The sequence below is a fragment of the Motacilla alba genome, chromosome 4 (genome assembly GCF_015832195.1).
Source record: "Motacilla alba alba isolate MOTALB_02 chromosome 4, Motacilla_alba_V1.0_pri, whole genome shotgun sequence".
Classification (NCBI taxonomy): domain Eukaryota; kingdom Metazoa; phylum Chordata; class Aves; order Passeriformes; family Motacillidae; genus Motacilla; species Motacilla alba.
In genome coordinates this window covers 49,474,088-49,495,762 of record NC_052019.1, presented here as the reverse complement: position 1 = coordinate 49,495,762, position 21,675 = coordinate 49,474,088, and the positions used below count along the sequence as shown (strand labels likewise).

Below are 21,675 nucleotides of genomic sequence, written 5' to 3'. Positions count from 1 at the left end.
TCACTGCAGATATCCAAGAACCATCTGGATGCAATCCTATGCTCTGTGCTCTAGGATAACCCTGCTTAAGCAGGAAGGTTGGACCAGATGAGCCATTGCAGTCCCTTCCAATCTTACCCACTCTGTGATTCTGTGATAATTTGCAGTTCAGAACCGATCAAAAACATATTGATCATTTTCCCTACAATCCTACATCTCTAAAGGGTGCTCTGTGAAATAACACTGGTGTTATTAAGTGGTTCCTTCTATAAACCACCTTTTTAAAATGTGCAGCACAGTGCCTGCCTAGCTGTATCTCTTCTGTAGAACTGCTCTTTATGTCTCTGACACCAGGATAGTTCTCTATGACTTGCACAGATGTAAAATAATTCTTGGTTCTCTGTGTTATAGCAGGAAGGAAGGGCAGAGAGCTTCCCAGTGGATGGGTCCTCTACCTTTCCTCCCATGGTGGGCATCAGTTAGATTGTGGAAAGCTACAGGCCTTTGGGCTCAAATAAACTCTTGTACTTCTCATTCTCTTTTTCTGTTCTTTTGTTCAGCTTCCAAATAAAAGCCTGTTACTGAGCTTTTTTTTTCCTTTTTTTTTTAAATTCTCTTAAAGCAAAAGCTTTTCTGGAATTCTAATTAAGGCAGTAGAGAGTAAAAAATGCTGCTCTGGAATACTAGTTTTAAGTCATCTTTTGTGATATTTAGAAATTCTAGTTAGTTTATGTTGAATTTGTTGTGAATTCGCTGTTCTTTGCAGCACTTTTTTGTGATGCTAAAAATATGCTTAGTTTGAGCTATGTTAAATTAGTTTCCATGGAAGTCAATTAATGCCCTTAATTCCCTCTAAATTAGCAAATAATGGAAAGAATTAAGGCCAAATCCTGACTTGGGCTTATTTTCTAGAAACTTGCATGAGAATTTACATTTTGTCTGTGCATGTGTTTAAGGCACACAAAAGGCCCAGTTGCCAGGCCAGTGTTACTGGAATTGATGAAGTTGGGAATAGCTGGCCTGGCGTTAAGAGGCTTTGCTTTATTTGCAGAATTCATGCGGAACCCCTGTGTGGATGCTGGGTTGATCCCTCCCTTGGTGCAGCTGTTAAACTGCAAAGACCAGGAAGTATTGCTTCAAACAGGACGTGCCCTGGGCAATATATGCTACGATAGCCGTGAGTGTTGAAATCTGCTGTATTTTGTACTTGCTCTCGTGGAAGGGCGGGGAGTGTTTTGGTGTTCTGTATATTGTGTGATGCGGGGTCATCTTCCTCTTTTCTTGGTTTTTATTTACCCCATGTTTCTTCTGATTGGATGAGAAAATTGAGCATCACACTTGCATAATGCTTTTGTGAAAAAGAAAGATTAAAACACGTTTTCAATATTGTAATACAATTGGATATAAAATCAGAAAGGTTTTCTGATCCTGGGTTTAGTTTTTGGGTTTTTTTTTTCAAACATAATGAACTAGGTTTTTAAGGAGCAGATGCTACATATGCAGAGGCACTGAACAGTTAATTTTTCCTCAGACAGAATGTGTTGGAATGGAACAGAGTCAGAATGGAACACTCATATTCTAATCAGACTCAAATCTGTGCAGAGCTGCATATGTGGCTGAAATGATGCCTGAGTTATGTTGCTGATTCTCAAAATTCTATGTGGCAAATCAGTTGCTCTAGGATTACATATTTGTATTTTTTGGTAGTCAAGGGTGGCGGGGGGGGACACGTTGGTGAGGCTTTTTAGCTTTTTATGGGCACAATACATTTTTACAATGAGAAGCAATTGAGTTTTGAAATGCAATTGTGACTGCTTGTGCTGATTACATGCATGGGTGTGTCATCTGCAAAACCAAACCAGCAGCTGCGGTGTTTTGAAAATGCAACCTCATTATCCCTTACTTCAAAATTTTGAAAAAAGCCAGTGCACAATAAATATAGTGCAGAAGCAGAGACACCAGGAATGTGTTGCACATGAAGGAATTATGGATGTCTGCAGACGGGAAGTGAGATGAAATTGTAAAATTATTTAGTGAGTTAGTGACTTATTTTATATGATGAGAATTTTTCTGCATACTATGTTTACCAAAAGTTCTGCTGTATGAATACTGACTGTAACCTTTTTCCTTGCTACGTTTTTTCATCTGAGTTCAAAAATTTACGTTTTATGTTGTTTTAAATTACCTTGCCTTTGACCTCAGGGAAGTTAATCATATATTGGCATTTCCAGTTACAGACAACTACTGCTTGAGGATCTTAATGTATAATTCTTTCATTTAGGGTTTTCTTTAAGGTGACCGATCAACTGAACAGCTGCTTCCCAATGGAAACTTCACAAAGAAGCTGTTAAGCTGTTCCTATAACATCATTTATTTACTATATTCTGTTTCAGGATTATGTATGAGATCAAGGTCACTCTCAGGGGCACTGGTTTATTTCATATAAGTAAAATATATGTAACTGTTCGTGTTTATCCCACATTTTTTCATGAAATACAATAAGGGCACATAGAAATGGCTTAGTAGTGTGAGGTTTTGTGGACTGCTACTGGCTTTTACATTGCAGAATTTATCCTGTACAGAAAACTGTATTACTCACCTTGTGTTGTCCTTCTGTGGAGCAAAGCTAGCACTGATAAAATCTACAGTAGGCAGTGATGTGTTCTGTGTGCCATGTGTTGTCGTGCTCCTGTGGGAGGACAGTCACTACCTTCTTCGTGTATGTGAATAAAATTAATGAGTAAACTGTAACAAAATGTGACAAAAATCAAGGTTAGCATATTGGATTTGAGTGAAAGAGACTATTTGCAGTGCTTAGTTATCACATCCATCCTATCTGACATTTTCTGTTAACTTAATGTTTAATTATTAAATAGTTATGCACTCTGTATTAAATTCTTCTTTAGGACAAATACTTTCACTATGCTTATTACTAGAAAATCTAATATATTTCAGTTTTTTACTATTGGTTTTCCCTAACAAGGAGATATAAAGTATAACAAAGACAAGATGTGGAAACTGGTAGTTCTAATTAAAAATGTTACATATCAATAGTACTTTTTTTTTTTAATTGAGACAAAAGCATCTGTTATCCTTCTGGTAATAGTGATTTGTATAAGAACTTGAAATAATCAGTAACTAAATTTTTGCAATTACATGAGCTTTATTTTGCACTTCTACTGGCCACATAACTATAACATGCAACAATGAGGAATATCTTCAAGTCCTAAATCAATGTTAGGCTTTGCCTATGCAATAAAGCCTATATTGGATGGCTCATAGCAATATCTCTTTATATTGAAAGCCCAGTTGTCCTGTATTTCATCCCAGCAGGCATACATCACTTTGTTTAGTGACAGCTTGTGCCAAAGTGAGTGAATCAGGTCTCTATTTCTGAGAGAAGTTGGTGTGGTGCGGGATGAAAGTTGTGGGACAAACAGCTGCTTCTGCAGGGAAAGCCCCTTAAAACTGTCCTTGAAGAGGACAAGGATTGCCTGAATTGTTTTTCCAAAGGAAGATGGCAGTGATTCCTCAGTGTTCACAGATCCCAGAGTAGCTGCATGAAGGCAAGACTATTTTGTAAGTTCAGGAGTGGCTACTCCTGGAACACAGCTACTATGGAAAGGTAATTCATGACTAAGTCCCAATGCTGAAAGAGATTTAATACCTTCCATGAGTTAAAGGCGAATTACACCTGAACAGATTGCACCTCCCCGAACAGATTCATTTCCTCATAGAAAGCATGATAGGAAAACCTGTTGACTTACTGATAGATTTTCTTGTCTATTATGTTTGGTGTAGACCTGTTATTGTTTGGGTGCTCACATGTGTTAGCCCTCAAAACCCTACTTAATTATACCTATTTGAATATGGGAGAAAATACAGAGAATTAAATGCATTACATAAACAGTTAAAGAGGAAAAATAGGTCAAACTTTTACCAAGCAGCCTTGAGAGCATCATTTTTAAAGTATTTATTTTGAAGAAATCTGTGTTATGTGACTCTCTGAACATCAAGAATACAGGCAAATATTATTGCAAAGCAGAGTAGAAGGAAGGTTTGGTAGCACTGATGAAGTTCTGGTCTCCCAGCCTTCCTCTTATATGCAGAGATGCAAGAAACAATTGAGGCAGATAAAAAGATTTTAAATCAGCAGTAATGAATTGCAGTTCAGTGCAGCCCTACAGTTTAAGAACAGATACATTACTGCATGTTCCTGTACAGCCTGTAATTGTTCTACAGACTTTATCTAGCAAATGTCACATACACCTCAGCCCTCAAATTTTCATCAAAGCAGAAAGTGCAAAGTAAAGAAATGGAGACATGATCTCTCCTCCCTCCTGCTTTCTCCCATATTGTATCTACAGCCTGTGCCAAGTATAGCTGCTTGTACTTCCAAATTCCCAGACAACAGAATCCTTGGCCTCATTCATTTTTTATCAGAATTTTATCAGACCTATATTATTAGGTGCAAAGCTCCTAGCCCATTCTTTCCTTTTAACCACCAGTTACATGGTTTTGCTTATAATCAATGCTCAATTCTTAGGAATTGTCCCGTCAGAGCATAACAGCTATCTTAGCTGCTTCACCACTCTTTATCCGTGAGTCAAACTATAGGTACCTTTCTAGTGTCTGTCTGTCCATCCCCTCCTGTCATTCCTCCCAGTGCTGTTTCTTTAGGAAGTTTGCCCTTTAAGGGATATTACAGAGGTACAGATGTTACAAATAAGGGATACCTCCCAAACTCTTCTAAGTTCTCCCTGTACCTTGGCTCCACATGCAACGTAAAGATCTCATCTCCATTTTTTGGAAAAGGTTATGTTCAATATGGTTCTTGCTGCAAAAAGCAATGTCTTAAGTCAGTGCAGAATGGCTAATTCTGCTGTAGATAAAGCCTAAGAATTATTTGCTACTATCAGCTCTGGCCATTGGGGTATTAAGTTAAAGCAAAGCATTATCCAAATTGCACCTTGTGATCACATAATGAACACCCTGGTGATTAGTACACCCTTCGGCTCTCTCTGGTGGCTTTTTTCACAGTAGGCTGGGAAGAGTCTGGTGACTGGTCTCATGTGGCTGATCAAGTGCATGGGGGACAGGCAAACTGAGACTACAGTTTTCAACTTAGGCCTACTTTCTTGCAAGACAAACAAGACAAGGTGGGAGAAAGACAAAACCTGTCTGTAGCCAGGTCTCTCTCCTACTCTGATACCCCCCACACCAGTGCAGTTTCTCTAGATGAAAGATCAGGCCAATCAAATAAATTTTATCAAGAATTTTAATGGACATTGATGCTATATTAAATTAATAGTGTTTTCTTAGCAAATAATAGCCTCACAATTTTTTTTATCATGAAGTTTGTAATGCACATGCTATCTTAATCTTAGTGATCTTTGCAAAGGTAAATACTTCTGTTCTGAAGTGATTGACAAACTACTTTCCTGTGTTTTTATATAGCACTGTGCACATGATAGAGGCTGCCATTCTTATGCTATAAAAGTGATAATCTAAGAGGAAGTGAAAGGCTGGGATATTTAGAGCCTGATTCAGAAGCCATACAAACTAGAGGGAGGCATTATGATTTACTTCAGGTGCGATTAGATTAGGCTCTTACCCATTAGAAAATATTTCCATCTTGCTGTTTAGAGCATTCACGTATTCTGAAAGCTAGCAAAGGGAATTAAGCTCTCCATATATCTTGTAGTGGAAATGAAAAATTTCCCATTCTGCCCTTCCATAATATACATATTAATGGCAGTGTTTAGAGACCTTGTGTAATCCAGAACTTACTTCTTTTTGTACCACAGCCTTGTTTCTTCATGAAACCACCAGCCTGGATACATGTTCTTAGCAACCATACTTGGTATGTAAGCATCTTCTAGAGCTGGAAAGAAGCTAAAAATGCCAGCTCATTCTATATCTCCTCTGACAGCTGCTTATCTACCTTTCTCAGCAGGAGATTTATTGGGTCCTTTTCTCATTTCCCAAGCTGTATATTTCTTTGTTATCTATGCAGTCTTACTTGTATTGATGGCAAGCCTCCTAGCTGAATTTCAGCTGTGTGGCCTTTCACATAAAACCAGATCCCTTTTCATCTCAGCCTCAACTCCAGAACATGAACATGTTATCACTTCTTGTTGAAAGATCTTATACATGCTATAAATTCCATAACCTCAGCTGCCTATCTTATAAGAATGTACAGATCTCTTGCGGGGATCTGCTATGAAAGGCTAAGTACAAAAATAAGAAATAGCTCAATTGTACAGTTATATTCTCTCAGGAGAAACAATTAATTTCAGATCTACAGGGAAAAATCAGACACTTTAAAATAAAACGTACTGGAAAGAAGTCAAATTCTGTTTTCTTCAAAAAATGGCATAACCTTTTTCATCACCATATGGAAAACCAGCAGAATCCTAGAACACAACTGATGTAGATAATGGTACACTTCTGGCTAATCATTTTTATGAAGGTCACCCTGATTCATGCAGCTAGGCAGCATCTTAGCACGATTTTTCACTTATCATTGTACTCGATCCTACCAAATGCATATGCCACCTACTAAACTGTTTCCCAAGAAATACCAAGAAATCAAGACCAGAGTCCTTAAATTGTTGCTTGAAAACTGAGCGTTTTGCATGCAGAGAATTCAAATTTAAGGTTTTGACTGTGCAGTAGTAGTGCTTTACCTTTAGATCTGTCCTCCCTGGGGCAGGCCACAGTCTTAGAAAACCATAGCATTTTTACTTTAGAGATCCTTGATGGTGCAGGTTTTTCTCCAAGGCTCTGCAGACAAGTATTGCATCAGCTAGAAACTAGAGTGTACGTATGCCAACATATACTTCCTCAGTAATACTGAGTTCTTACTAGCAATTAATCATGAATGTTCTTAGAAAGCTCTTAAACTATATTATTCTAACTTCTTATTTTACAGCTGGCCTAAATGTTATCAGAATAATGAGGAAATCTTTCTAGATCATTAGTAAAAAGACATTTGAGAGGTGATGCAAAACCCATGAGCCCTCAGGCTAGGCTCCTCCTAGGCTTCATGACTTTGGACAAATAGCACTGACCCCAAACCCAGGACTCGCCTCAGCTGTTTGTAGATCCCAGGTCCACTTATTGCTTTTTCAATTCTTCAAATAATTGTCTTTCTTTTCTAGCAGCGAAAGAAAAGTACCCTGGTAGAATCCACAAATATGTTTTATGGTGGATTCTTTTGATTTTGTTTTACTTTTTCCTTCTTGGGCTTTTCCCAACCCATTCCAGATACCCATGGGTTTCACACTTTCTGGGACTGCTCCTCTGGCAGCTTTGGTGGAGACGCACAGCTCATTTGGGCTCCTTTCAGTAGCAGCCAGTGGCACACCCCTCTTCTGCACCAGACTGTGACCATGCCATGCTCACTTCACACCCTTCCTCTTGGAGAGTTTGAAGCTGAGAGATAACATTGCACTGCAGGCCTGGGAGTAGGAATTCTAAATTAATTGTGGTGTGCGGGTCTATTCTGTTAATATCAAGAGATTCTATAAATGCCTGTTTTCCAGTGTAGAAAAACTGCCTGCTGTTTTACCGTGTAATTGGGTTCCATGATTTATTTTGTGCTGTATGAAATACTAAGCTGGCTTCAGCTCTGACTTACACTCTCATAAACCTAGAGTAATTTGTTTGACTGCAATGGAATTACGAAGGAGTTTCATAGGGTTATAAAATCAACTGAAGAGTCTGCTATAAGCATATTGTATATGAAAAGGAAGGCAAAGTTACATTTAGCTTTGAGGACCTTTACCTGACTTTAGTATATCTACATAGAACATTCTCTTCTCTAAGTTGGCTTCTTTAATTTAAAACAATTCAGTAGCAGTAATTACTACATTTTAATTACACACTGAAGTATTCTTGGAACCCAGAACAAATTACTTGCCAATACTGAGTCTAGTATTGTTGTATGTCTTGTTGCTGGTAAAAACATTTCTGCTGCTATATTAGAATATCAGATCCAGTAGTAGCTTTTGACTGGAAGTATTGAAGTCTTGAGCCGTACATTCATCACTGTTCTTTTGTCTGAATCAGAAACACATTATTTTTCTTGTATTAATATGACATAAGAGGAATATGACTAATAAGCAAATATTATTGAAATTAAATTCTGGTCTTGAATCCAGCTTGTATTTGACTGGTACATCAGCATAGTGTTAGGGAGATTTCAATACCTGCACACTTTCCTTTCCCTTCAAATGTTCTGCCAAGCTCCTGACTCTGTAGACAAAAGAAATCGTGAAAGAGATTAGGGCTTGATAGCATTGATATCCTGTGGTCCACACATTGAACATATTATGAAGAGTCTACCAAAAATATCCCTAGATCTCTGTTTGGATACATTTAAAAATTGTATTTGTTTGTTAGTACAAACTAGTTGCATAAGAGGGCCAATACACTGCTGCATCAGTTGTCATCAGCCAAAAAAAATGCTGGCAACAGTTTTATCCAAAAATAACAACTCTGCCTGTTTTCAGTCCTTGAAGTGGCTGTGTTAAAAGAGAATGTTCTCCTAGTTTACTGTTTACATGTTTATTATTTTAGCAATTATTCCAAAAGAATAACTTACCAACAGTACCCTCATTGCTTACCCCTAGGGCTAAGGATACCTGCCAGCATTTTAAGATGAACTGACTACAGGACGATTCTGTTATCTGAAGCAAGCATAATTAATTCAAGATTGTGTTTTTCTTTATAAAGCAAAACTTTTAAGATTACGTTGATTAATTTTAACCAGTAAGCAAATAAAACAAAACTGTACTTCTGGTAATCAGCATTTTAATTCCTAAAGGAAGTCATAAAGGAAAGTTTCATTACAATACAGAGCAATCCCAAAAAATATCTTTCAAATTATTAAAACACGAATCTCAAAATACAGTATTGCTATGTAATGTCCCTTTTAGACAATTGCACAGAAGACATGGAAAAAGCAGCAAGCAATGGTAGTGCAGTATAATCACATGAAGCTTACTTTCCTTGAAAAATAAAATTTCTGAACTGCTACTGTGTGCTGTGTGACAGGGTTATGGTCTGTAGTCATGCAGTCAGAGACCCGACGGGCAGTTACCAAAAAGCATACACAAACCAGACTGAGGATAAAAAGTAGAGTCAAGTGTTAAAACTGAATGACAGCATTGCATGGAAAGTTTTAATCTTACAGTGTTCAGACAGTGTTCAGAAAATCTAAAGTACCAGTTTATATAAGTGGCAGTATTTTTCTAGTGTCTACATAGATAATGTCCTTTACACTAGCTCAGGGTTTGCCATTGCTTTTTGAATGTTTTCTTTCTTTTTTTTTTTTCACATGTGACCAGGATTTTTTTCCTTTGGAGTTCTACCCCTGCAGTTTTTTCCTTACACATGTTCGTATTACTCTGTCACATCATAATTTCCTTGCAGCAGCCAGTTTGCTATCACAGACCATTGTGGTTTCAGGTGAAAGACTAAGCAGCAGGAGCAAATGAGTGCCTCACCACAAAAGTCATGCAGAGAGGACCTAATTAGAAAACAGGGGAAAATAGAAATAGAACACGTAGAAAGAATGGTCCCTCCCACCCCCCAACTTGGGCTACTGCAGATTAGTTTGTCTTTTTTTAATTAAGAAAAGCAAGAAAGAGTTATCTGTAAAGCACTGTCCAGTCAAAGTAATATTTTGTTCAAAAAATGCAGTATTGTAGCCAAAAGCAATAACGATGAAGTAATTAAAGTAAAATGGCATTATGTCACTTAAATTATTTGATCATTACACAAGTAAAAACAATTTTAAAATAAATTTGATATGTTTCCTGTGTCATCCACATTTGCTGTCTTGGCAATTTGGTTTATGCAAATCAGGGACCTTGATCATGCAGATGATCCTTTCCCTGCCTGACTTGCACCATTTATACCAATGCAACTATTTAAACCAACAAACATGTGTAGAACATGAATTGGAGAAAGGATAATTCAGGTATCCAGTTGCAAGACAAAACTAGAACATTTCAAAGTATAAATCTGATACTTAAAGTTCAAAAGCTTATTTTTAAGAAATGCCATCAAATTATTTTCTAGCTGATCATCTGAGAAATGGGTGTATTTTTTAAGCCTAAATATTTTCTGATATCCCTTTCTATTATGGCACAGCCTTTTTTCCTGACTTAGATTCTTTTTCTTGTTAACATTTTGTGACTTAATGATTTGTTTTAGGGCTTGGCGAATCAGGGAAAAAAACTCAAGGGAAAGTGATGCAAACAGCTTGGGAAAAGCAAACTGAAACCACTCTAAGTGCTGCACTGTAAAGACTTAACAATCCTGTACATGAAAAAAAGTTTGGTTGTTGACTTTAGGCATGGTTGAGCAACAGACAGATTTGACAAGACTGTTCATAGAGAGAATGTCAACCGTTACAGTAATTTGATAATCCACTTAAAACCTTTTTTTTGCATAAAACCCCTTTGAGCAACTCAGGATAGAAAAAGGGACTGTTCTAATTCTTAGAGACAGTTGTGTTGAATTGGGCTAGAGAATATTGTGAAGTAATAACTCATTCCGTAATAAATCTTGCTGTATATTTTACAAGGAGAAGATTCTGTCTGGTTTCTTAGGCATCTTTTGACTGTATTACATGTACTTAAAAAAAGCTATATAGCAGCTTTGCCCTTTGTGAGCTGCAGAGAAGCATTTTTAAGCAGAAATGTGAATGCTGTCATTAAACTGTTCAATCACTGTTCTCTTAGGAATAGCAAATGCTTATTTAAAAAGGTCAGGAAAAAAATTCAACACAGCTTCTGGGAGGCTTGGAAGCACGTTAAGTGTGGGAGTTCATAGAGCTGCTGAACTGCAAGGTAATAGTTGGATTGAGAACAAGATGCAGCAACATGCTGTGGGCTTGTTTTGACTGTAAATGATTTGGAGTTTGATGAGTATTCTTGTGTGCAAAATCTGTTCCTTAGCGACAAAGGACGAGTGAGAAGCGCGTTGGTGAAACGCACACGAAGCATTCTGAGTCAGGACTACACTTTCTGCTTGGGGATGCAGTGGAGTGTCACAGCAGTGCTGGCAGTGGGTAGGCAGAACCTTCAGGGTTTTCCTCCAACATCTGGCACAGGATTCTTTGTGGCCCTGCACTAATGAGCTGAGTTAATCCTCTTGGGCAAAGAAGGCAGCACCAGGAGATCCTAATTATAGCGCTCACCCAGGTCTGTTCTTCACTCAGCTGCCTGAGGCAGAGAAGCAGCCATGCAGGGTGAGCTCCAGCATGGGAAAGAGGGAGAGCAACAAGCTCGGTTATGGCGTCTCCTTTACAAGTCTGCCAGCATATGTAGTCCTGTCAAAGGCTGGCTCTTACAGCCTGCCATCTTCTGAGGTTCATTTATACCTAACTTTTTGAGTATACCATAAGGCCAGACATTTCTTGGAGTGAGATTTATTTCTGAATCTTCCTGCTTTACTTTTGCTGTCTGTACAGCAGAAGCTGGTGATCTGTTTACTTAACAAAAACATTGTATGGATAAAAGTTTTGTCATGTGTTTCAAGTGAGAGACTGTGCAGCAGTTTTTAACAAACCAGTGATATTTGAATTTAAAGGATACATGACTTAATTTTTTTGTAAAATATTATCACACAGATTTTTCAGTAGAGTTCTGCCAAATTCTGTCCAGGTAAGGAACTTGGCTTGTAACTTTTTTTTTTTTTGTGTCTGTTTTAACACTTGTTTCCACACACTCACCAAACTCTGCCTTTCTCTTATACTTTGCTTACATATTTTACATGTAGTTCATCAACAGCAAGACACCGAGTTGAGCTTGACATGTGATTCTTACCTGAATTTATCATCTTTGTTTGTTGATTTAAGTTGCATGATTGTAATTTGAAGACCCGATTCGGTCCATCTGATCCAGAATCAGTGATTCAGTTTCATTTTGCATATCTGTTTTGATTCACAGAACAGATGAGTTAAATACAAAATCATGTATTTACATAAATTTTCTAGTAAAAAATACCAGAAGAGGATAAATAAAGCAGAATGCTTGAATATTCCAACCCAAATTACTTTTGATTCTCTGCTGATTTGGTACATGTAAGCACTGAGTCTAAACACCTGACTATATTGGTTCACTGTATTTTGATGTAGGACTTATTTTTGTTTCAGCATTAGAGCTATGTTTGTTATTGCATCAAGCATCAGAGAAATTTCTTTTCTATTTGTCCTTTTTTTAATAGTTATTCCTTGACACAGAGTCGTCCTACCTTGAATTTAACTGTTTAATAGATTATAATATCTCCTTTTTCAAAATTAAATAGACGTGCCAGCAGCAAAACTCAGTTTTCTGACATCCTGATCCTGTCCAAGGTGGAAACAGCCATGGCACTGAATTTATTCTGCAAAATTCTTACTACTTTGGTAATAATTTAAGACCTGCCAAGAATTACCCTTCCTTTAGCTTCATTCAGCAAATTTTCTGAAGTGCCTATATGCAATACTTAGAATCCTGTTTTTTATATACAGTATAAGGGGTATATAAAGTTCATGAATAGTATTAACAAGAATTGGAAGATTTAGAAGCTTCTTTTTGCAGAGCTGTGGAACACTTTACAGTGGAAGACCATATTATAAACGTGTACAGCCTTGGGTTTCATGCTGAATATGTTGCAGAATGATGAAAACTTGGCAGCTTGACCTGCACATATGATGGGGAGAGAGAGGAGGGATGGTAGAGTGTGAATAACAAGGAAAAGAGAATATTTGCTTTGGGGCAATGAAGAAACTGAGGAGAGGGCGTTTTGTTTTTCTTATATTGCAAAACTTTAGAGAGTCCCTCCTCCTTCCCCCACAAGGTTTTGTTTTCATCCAGATTTTCCAGCTGATTCCAGTGGTAGCTCACATGGAAATCTCTCCTTTTGGAAGCCCTGGAATTTAGTTTATTGACTGTTGTCTATTGCTTATTGCTTACTGCTGGGGAAGGAAGCAGTATTGATGATTACTGTAATGGAAGGCCTATTTTTCCTTTATTCCTACACTGTTGTGTCAAATCTGATTTGTTATATAGGAAGAGTTCCATACAAAGATTGTGATGTGTTATATACAACCCTTCAGAACATTGTAGTCTTTTATAGATGCAGAGTAAATTTTTCTTTTAGCCATACAAAAAGAATCTGATAGTGGTATTAAATTTCAGCTATTGAAGTGCAGAGAACATGCTATGTGACAGACTGAGTGCATGAACAGTTGCCACTGGGAACTAGCACCTCTGTCTGCTTTGTCCATTTTATTCCCCTTTTTGTCTTTAAGTAAGCCAAGGAATTTATTTTCTGTATTTCAATTTCTTGATCTGTGTAACAGCAAGAGTAATTTACCTAAATATGGACTAAGCTGTGTCAAGTGCTCAGAACCTCCCTCTGGCAAAAACTCAGTGCATCTTCCAGACTATTATTTACCAGCTCCAGCAGCTCTGCCTCAAACACTGAACTTCTTTACAAAGGTATTAGTGCCAGGTGGCTAATCCTTTTTGTTGTAGGTGTTTTAACTTTCCTGGCTCTGTTGCGCTAAAAATTGGCCGTCAGGCATCTCTCTAGATGAATTTGACAACACTGGAGGAATGACTTCACTCTGTTTAAAAGCTTCATTTTGTATGATTACTGTTACGTTCGGGATTCGACGGTGGGGTTTGGTTTTATTTTTTTTTTAATGTAACTCTTTGTTTTACAGATGAGGGCAGGAACGCAGTTGACCATGCAGGTGGTGCACATATTGTAGTAGACCATTTAAGGTCACTGTGCAGTAAAACAGATCCAGCCAGTGAGAAGCTCTTGACTGTCTTTTGTGGCATGCTGATGAACTATAGCAATGAGAATGGTAAACAACACCGAAAATTTGCTTTTTGTCTACCAGGAGAACAACCCCAATAAAAAAAGATAAAAAGTTAAAATCATCTGTAGGTTTACATTGTGGATGCTTAACACTAAGTTATTCTGAAGAGATCAGGGACCTAATTCACATATACAATTTTCTGTTTCAGTAAAATTATGTTCCCAAAAATACTAGATATATTCCTGACACAATTCCATATAACATAAATTGGGTGAAGTTTTAAGATCAGCGTCTGGAATTTACTTCTTTGTCTAAAAGCAAAGCATGAAGATGTATCACACAGAAGCTAATTAGAAGGCTGCATTAAGTCCTTTCTCAAATAGTATCAACATCATAAGACTAATTTGTTGCAGACGTGCAGTGTTGTTAATTATTTAAGGATATATATGCCAAACAGTTAATAATTTTTCTCCTTGTGAAATGTATATAAAACCATATGTTACATTATTCTAAGATAACTGGGGAATGATTTATATGTATGTTCACCACTGTTCTGTGTCTACAAATTATAAGTTTATGTTCATTATCCCATTAATTGGAGATGTTTAGGGACTGGGACAAAAACATGAGAGTATATTAAATGAGAAACCCTTGACCACTGAGAGTAACACAATAGCATTCTACTTTAGTTGTACAAACTAGTACCTAGCTTGCTTCTGCACGCAAGTGTTTTAATGTGTCAAAATATATTTACAGCATTCACACATTTTCAAGTTTTCAAAATGTGAAGAAAATAGGAATTTATTAGGAAGGCTACAGAGAAACTGTTCTCCTGACTTGCAATGGCACAGATTACAAATACAGTCAGTAATTATACTGTTTTCAATCCTGCCCATTTCCTGAATTTGCAGTGTTTCATCTTAGGAAGAAATATCTTCTTTATTAGTTAATTCACCATTTCCTTGCACTTGCCGTAACTCACTTTCCAATCCTATGTCCCTAAAACTTTTCTACTTTTCAGGATGATCCATAGGCTTTATTGTATACATTTTTAATCTGCTTTATCCTCTCTTCTAGCATAGTTTCTATGTGTGTTTTCTGTGCCATCTCTCTGGAGATCTCAGGTCTTTGTGTTACTCATCCAGCTCCAAATATAACTGTTGTATGTGTCTCATCTCTTTCACTTGTTCTTATATTGGGTTTTTTCCTCCTCTTTTCTTTGTATTATCTAAGAATTCTTGTTTACAGTACTTCTTCCATCTTCTCTAAATAGCAACTTTCTAGTTCCTTCATTTCATATAGTTTCCAGGAACTGGAAACTTGACCACTTGCTTGACCACTTTGCATGAGTATCACATTTATTATATTTCATTGTGTTAACTTTCTTTGTTACAATATTTGGAGCAAATAGATATTCTCGCCTCTAAGCTACCATAATGCTCTGTATTAATTAAGACTAATGAGTATAAAGTAGACTTGATAGCTCAAGACAGATGAATCCAAAAGCAATGTGTAGAGATACTGTTATCAGTTTTGCTTCAGTGACCAAGCTCCCAGCAGATCTTCTCTTGGAAAACTAATTATGAGATAAATCTCCCAAACAAGCAGCTTCTGAACAGCTTAACTGTTAGGAACACTGAATAAATGACTCATTCCATCCAGTAAGAGAGCTTATTCTGATGCAATCAATAAAGCAGTTGTGTGGTTCAGTGACAGCCAGGAGGATTCACTGCTGTCCTCTCTGCTAAAGGACATCTTTCATCTCACACTATTCACAGGAGCCACTGAAGCAGTGTCAGATGTGAGAAATGTAGGAGTATTCCCAGCTCTTGGATCAGGGTGCTCACCAGCCCCATGTTCTACCATCACATCAGGGAGGAGTGCTGGGAGTTTACCAAACCTCCACCTTACCCCAAGCACTTGATTATCTCCATGAGGAAGGGTCCCTTTTGTAGGAACCCAGCTCATGTTTGGCCCAGCATTCATGGGTAGACTGTGTAAAATTTGTGTCCTCTAGATTTGTATCCTTCAGCATCTTCATAAAATATGACATCCTGATGTTAAATCATACAACTGCTGAGCCTTTCTTACTCTCACAAATTGTGAATTTGCTCACTGACTGAGACAACCATTAAATTAAACCCCAAATAATATGACAAATCAATACTAAAAAAAAAATAATGATTTAGAGGACTAAATTTTTAGAAGAAAATTTAGTGACCATACCTGTAGCATTGACCTGTCTTGCCATTTTTAAGAGTCACGAGTACAATTGGACCATAATTGTGAGCTAGTCTAAAAATACCACCTGTGGGCCATCGTGAATTTTCAGGACAGCAGTCAATGTCATCTAGGAGCCTGAGTCAATCACACACTTCCATGCATTGCAGCAGCAGGTGAATAATATTCTGACTAAATGCAGTTCTTTGCTGACTTGTTAAACATCAAAACTGAGATTGCCCTGACAGGTAATTGTGCTCACAACTTAGTGAATACCAGTCTTGAGATATACTTGCAAAGGTTTGATCCCAGCTACTTAAAAAGAAGATAAAACACTGCATTGGTTTTGCTGAAGGATGAGCAGTAAGAGATTGCAGCCTAGAGTCACAGATTTCTTTGTCCATAGTAATGGAAACCAATTGGACAAAAATAAAAGAAAAAATATTAGGTAAGGAGGAAGTGTTTCAGTCTTTGAAATTGCACTTCTACATTCTCTTTTCATGTTCCTATAATCTTTTCTAGCTTGGCATGCTGTGTTAAAAAGTTACAGGTGGGGACTTGGAAGATTTCTTTAACGGCTCTTAATGACTTGCACTCTTTAATTTGTACTAGCTATCCAGATAAGGACCATTACAGCACAGTTGGTTCTTAGTTGCATCTAATTATCTGTGAACACCCTAATATTTTCTAATCATCAGCATTTTATGAGCAAAAGAGTATATAAATTGTCTCAGTTGATTCCAAACAGTTTGTCATTGCCAGTTAGCTAATTGCCCTCTTTTTCCAATAGCTACTACTTTATTATTAGTAACTATCAACTGCCTTATTTTTTTAAACATGAGAGACTCAGTCTTGAGTACTTTAAGGGATTTATCACACATGAGTTTTACAAAAAAGGCAACTAAGGAGCAGCTGCAAGTAAGACTTCCTTTTCCTGAACAGAGCAAATTAATGGAGCGTTCTTGTATCTTATCCTGATTCTGGACGTTCAGCTTGCAATTGTGACTCCAGTCATAACAGTGTTGTCTAAACTTTAAAAATAGGATTCTTTTACAAGGTTCTTGTGTCATCTGCTTGTGTCCAGGAATTATTTTTGCTTACTGTCTCTCAATTCTTTCTTTGCTTCCTTGTTATCTTATAATTTCAATAGTAAATACAATTGTTAAGACAACAAACTCAAACTTTGGCATTTCCTGCAGTTCTTTTAAGCTTAAAAAAAAGTGTTGATATTTAATTGCACTGCTAGAAATTAGAGGGGTTTTTTTTCTTATGGAAAACATCCCTTTGCCTTCAGCCCAGGTTATCTTGACCCTCTTGTCATAATTGTATTTTATTACCCAAATTCAATCAGACACGAATAGCTCATCCCTGCTTTCAGTTATTAGCTTCTGTGTAGCCATTAATCTGCTTGAGAACAAGAAGCAAAGCAGGTTCGGAAAAGAGGGGAAAACTAATAACTAATCTAATAAAACTAACAGTTATATGCAAACACTCACGTAAAAGAGTTAGAAATATGAATGGTTATTCTGCAGATCCCATAATCCTGTGAGGCAAAACTATTTTCAAGTAAATGGGATCAGTCCATAAGGTAACAAATTGCCTCTCAAGATCTCTAAAACAAACCAGGAAGGCTTTTTAAAGAAATGCAGAAATTATGGAAGAACTAGGCCAATTGGCTTATTAGATAGTCAAATTGGAGATCAGGAGTCAACTGGATACGTGCATGTGTGAAAATATACATACATTTATATATTTGAGCATATATATGTAGATAAAAATAATTACCTTTAGAGATTGCTGCCTCATTTCATTTCATAGCAAACTTCAGTCTGTCGAGATTGTCTTTCCTTCAGCACCTTCATAAAATGTGACATCCTGATGTTAAATCATACAACTGCTGAGCCTTTCTTATTCTCACCAAACTCTTAGCAACTGGAATGAATGTTGGGGTCTGATGTGCACTGCTGACCATCTGCAGAAGCTATGTAAATACACAAGAAATGAAAGGGAGATTTATGGCACCATTATTATGGTCTGACAGCAATATTTCAGTAATGCTTCCTCCTAAGACTTACCTTTGCTAATTTTCATGCTTGTCATTTTGTTTCATTTACATCACAGCTAGAGATGCGTGGCATGCTCAAGACCTAAATATACCGAATTGCAAAGTAACCTAGAGTATGCAAAAGCAGATAAAAAGTATGTTCCTTACCACAGTGAGATAATCAATACAATCACTTTTATGTTCTGTCATGATTTAACATAGCTGCAGGGATTGCAAGCAGGTTTCTCTAGGGTATAAAATTATGCCATCAATTTGTACAAAACTATTTTTCCTTAAGTATTATAATCACAGTTATTGATGGGACACAAATGATGAGTTATTTTCTGAAATTCTTTTCAAAATCATGAATTAGCCTAAATCAGCATTTTTAACTAAAATGCCCCCAGTAAAGTTCTCAATTTGGGATATTCTCCTCAGATCTTACTCTTTGGAGTTTCCATGTGTGTCACCGAAGGACATGGAGGCATTGAAATTCAAGTTTTAGGTAGGTAATTCTTTGTGCTGGCGCATGTATTGATTGCCTTTTATCTACCTGTATATGCATCTGTACAGCATCACTGTCAGTGCTTTTCACCCCAAAAGAACACACAGACATAGTGCCACACGCGATAGCAGTGTGAATTGTGGATTTAAGTCACAAATCCAGGGGAGGCTTTCAGTTTTTCATGCTTCCTGTTCTCTGTGCCTAAAGTTCTGCTTAGGAAGTGGACAGAAGTGCTGTTTCATCCTGAAACACAACATTGCCTGGCATCACAGCTCACTTTAGTCCTGTGTCAGGCAACTGACTGTAGGAAGGATGCATGTTTCCCCAAAATGGTCTCCTGCTCTAGTAGGGCATTTACACTTCCTGCAGTGAAAGGCCGAGATACACAGTTAGTCCAAGTTACCCAGTCTGAGAGAACTGCTGGCAGTTCCTCCAGCTGAGACTGAACCACTTAGATATTTTTAATTTATCTGAACTGAAAACTGCTGTAGGTCTCCGTACCAGTGAGATGCCTGATATTTTTTCTCTTAAAATGCTTAACAGACTTTGCTAGAGAAAGAGCCTGCTGTTGGTGATAATGACAGATGTAAATGTCAGGTCCAGAATTTGTATACTTAGGCCCAGGCTTAAGTATAAACATTGCAAATAACTGCTGGCAGCCTTTTATTTTCAAAGGTCTTGCTTCCTGTGCAGCTTTGTGACTCACAGGGCTGCCCTGTCTTTGTCAAAGGAGAAAATTTATAAGTTTTAAATTAACACTTACTACTGTTAAGGCAATGTTTAACTTATTGTCAATTCTTGTAATGCCATTCTTATCACTGTAGATATTTCCTGTACTCAGATGGCATCCTTCTACTCTGGGAAAATCAGACTGGTATGGAGTCTGGTATAATACCTGACTTTTGATCCAATATAATTGTTCTTTCTTGGAATATGTTTTTTTTTCAATTTTTTAGTTTGGAAATTCTAGAGGTCCTTTAGTCAGTGCACTCCGTGCTCTCTTGAACAATGATATATCTTTCTGACTCTTAAGATTCTTACTTCCTTTCAAAGATTATGTGGTTTCCCTCCATGCTTTTTATATATTTTTTATTAAGAAAGAGACAGCAGAACTAAAAACCTGCTCAAAATGGAGAGTTTATTCTTCTGATGTTGGAATGAAGTCCATGGAGATTGTCTCTTTATCCATTACCATTGGATAAAGAGATTTTTACAGTGACTAAAGGTATAGTCTAGTAACAAAACAATTTCTCTCCAAATAATTTTCTATGGCATTTGTGGTTTGTGTCTTTGTTCTCCCACTCTCCACGACAACCAGTTTTCCTTCAGAATTTTTAAGTGTTTACAGGGGACAATCACAAACCAAGGACAAAAACAGATTATTTACCAGTAACTTGAGTTCTCCTACACAACAGTTTTCTCTGTAGAACCATTCCATCTCCCTCTCTCCCCAGGTTTCCTATTGAAAGACAGATTTTTCCAGTCAGTTTGGAATGAAGTAGGAGGGTATAGTAGTGACTCACACATCTGCCAGAGGTAAAATGGCATTCAATGCATGCGCTAGTACAATTTGTACTTACCTGAAATTTGACAACTTCAGCAGCTCTTTGGTGTCTGACATGGTGTTCTCATAAATTTCACTAAAGACCATGAATCTGTGGAAGAGGTAATGCCTCCCCCCAAAAAAAGGAAATTCAGTTACTGGTAAGTAATGCAGTTCTATTAAAGATGTCAAGCCATAAGGATTCCTGCTCATCCCCAATAACCTATAATAACCATGCCATTTACTTACTTGGTATACCAAATTCATAATTATTATCAAAATATTTTATACTGAATGCAAATGAGCTAAACATTCTGGAATCTTTCATAATTTTCATTATATGAAAATGTCAAGGAGTTTTTTGAGAACATGAGATGATTCTAAATTTGCTAAACTTCAGATGTCATATGTTTTTATCTCCCTGTAAAAATCTGCAATTTTGTATGGCTCTGATGCCACAGATATAAGAACTCCAACTGATTTCAGTTGCCTAGAATTAATTCCTTAACAGGAAAACCTCACTAAAAAAACCCCAACAACCAAACAAATTAAAAAACAAACAACAACAACAACAAAAAAAAACCATCCCAGAATTCACCAGTAGGGCTTGACGAAAAACTAAATTAAGTAATACAATTCTCTTGACATCACTGGGCTTTGGATCCTTGTCTTTTGAGTCTGTAAAATTTAAACATAGTTGAAGTGCTTTAGAAACATAGGAAAAAAAGATGCTTAGGAAAATTACTAAACAACATCTGGTGTGTTTATGTCTGCTTCATTCTATGCAACTGTGAAACAATGTTTTTCTTCTTTGCTGTGTTATAGGTAAAATGTGTAAGAGGAAATACTGTTATAAATAATCCTTTAAACCAATCATGTTTCTGCCTAACCATCAAAGCATCTTTCTATTTGCAGACACCTAGGAGCAATACTTTTCTTACTTGTAAATACTATAAACTTTCATCCTATGCAAGAAATTATCAGAATGACTTCTAAGGACTTTTCTTAAACCTTCCATTTTTTGTCTTTATTAAACTTTCTTTTTTCTCAAGCTCTTCATAATCTACATTGTGACTTCCTGTGTTTATGAAACTTTTCATGTTTATTTCAGTGCCAGTTTATATTCATCCTAATTTTAATTTTCCAGTTTTGATCTTTAATTTTAAAAGAGTATATAGAAAAAGCTCTCAGATAAATCACTGTTTCATTGACCTAGTTCAGGTGAATTTCAGTCAGCTAGTCTCAGTGAGCCCAGAATCAAACCTGACATTTATTAGGAACCTGATAAGTACAAAATTGTCAGTAGCTGCATAATTCACTATACTCTATGAACAGATCAGGAAGGAATATTTCCAGAAGTACATTCCATTGCCAGGGACAAGAATTATGAGTCCATATCTCAAATCTGAACCAAATCCTAGTCTGAAGAGTAAAGGAGACAGTCATTTTAATGCTTCTTAGCTTAAAGTTGCTTTGTGTGAAAAGTACTTTTTTGATTAAAAGAACAGTACTGTGAAGAGAAATGCTAACTCACTTTGTACTCTCTTTTTATGTAG

The 21,675-nt window shown here is 36.9% G+C and overlaps 1 protein-coding gene and 1 long non-coding RNA gene across 11 annotated transcripts in view; one reads left to right on the top strand and one right to left on the bottom strand.

Moving 5' to 3' along the window:
• RAP1GDS1 (Rap1 GTPase-GDP dissociation stimulator 1) overlaps positions 1-21,675 on the top strand; it is a 90,663-nt gene that overhangs the window by 51,097 nt on the left and 17,891 nt on the right. For 6 of the 7 annotated variants that reach the window (XM_038135551.1, XM_038135549.1, XM_038135547.1 and 3 more), the window contains 2 exons: positions 1,031-1,156; positions 13,706-13,852. In XM_038135551.1, coding sequence (XP_037991479.1) covers positions 1,031-1,156; positions 13,706-13,852 — 273 coding nt within the window. The remainder of the gene's footprint in view (positions 1-1,030; positions 1,157-13,705; positions 13,853-21,675) is intronic. The other variant, XM_038135552.1, reaches the window with a different exon arrangement.
• On the bottom strand, positions 1,163-21,666 carry LOC119700424. Of its 4 annotated transcripts, none has more exons than XR_005256759.1 (4): positions 19,964-21,666; positions 18,103-18,200; positions 17,813-18,008; positions 1,163-11,926 (listed from the first exon to the last, which is right to left on the bottom strand). It is a non-coding gene; the product is annotated as an uncharacterized LOC119700424 (long non-coding RNA). The 4 variants fall into 4 exon arrangements; XR_005256761.1 differs by having other exon boundaries at positions 17,813-18,200; positions 19,964-20,035; positions 20,157-21,666; XR_005256758.1 differs by having other exon boundaries at positions 17,813-18,200.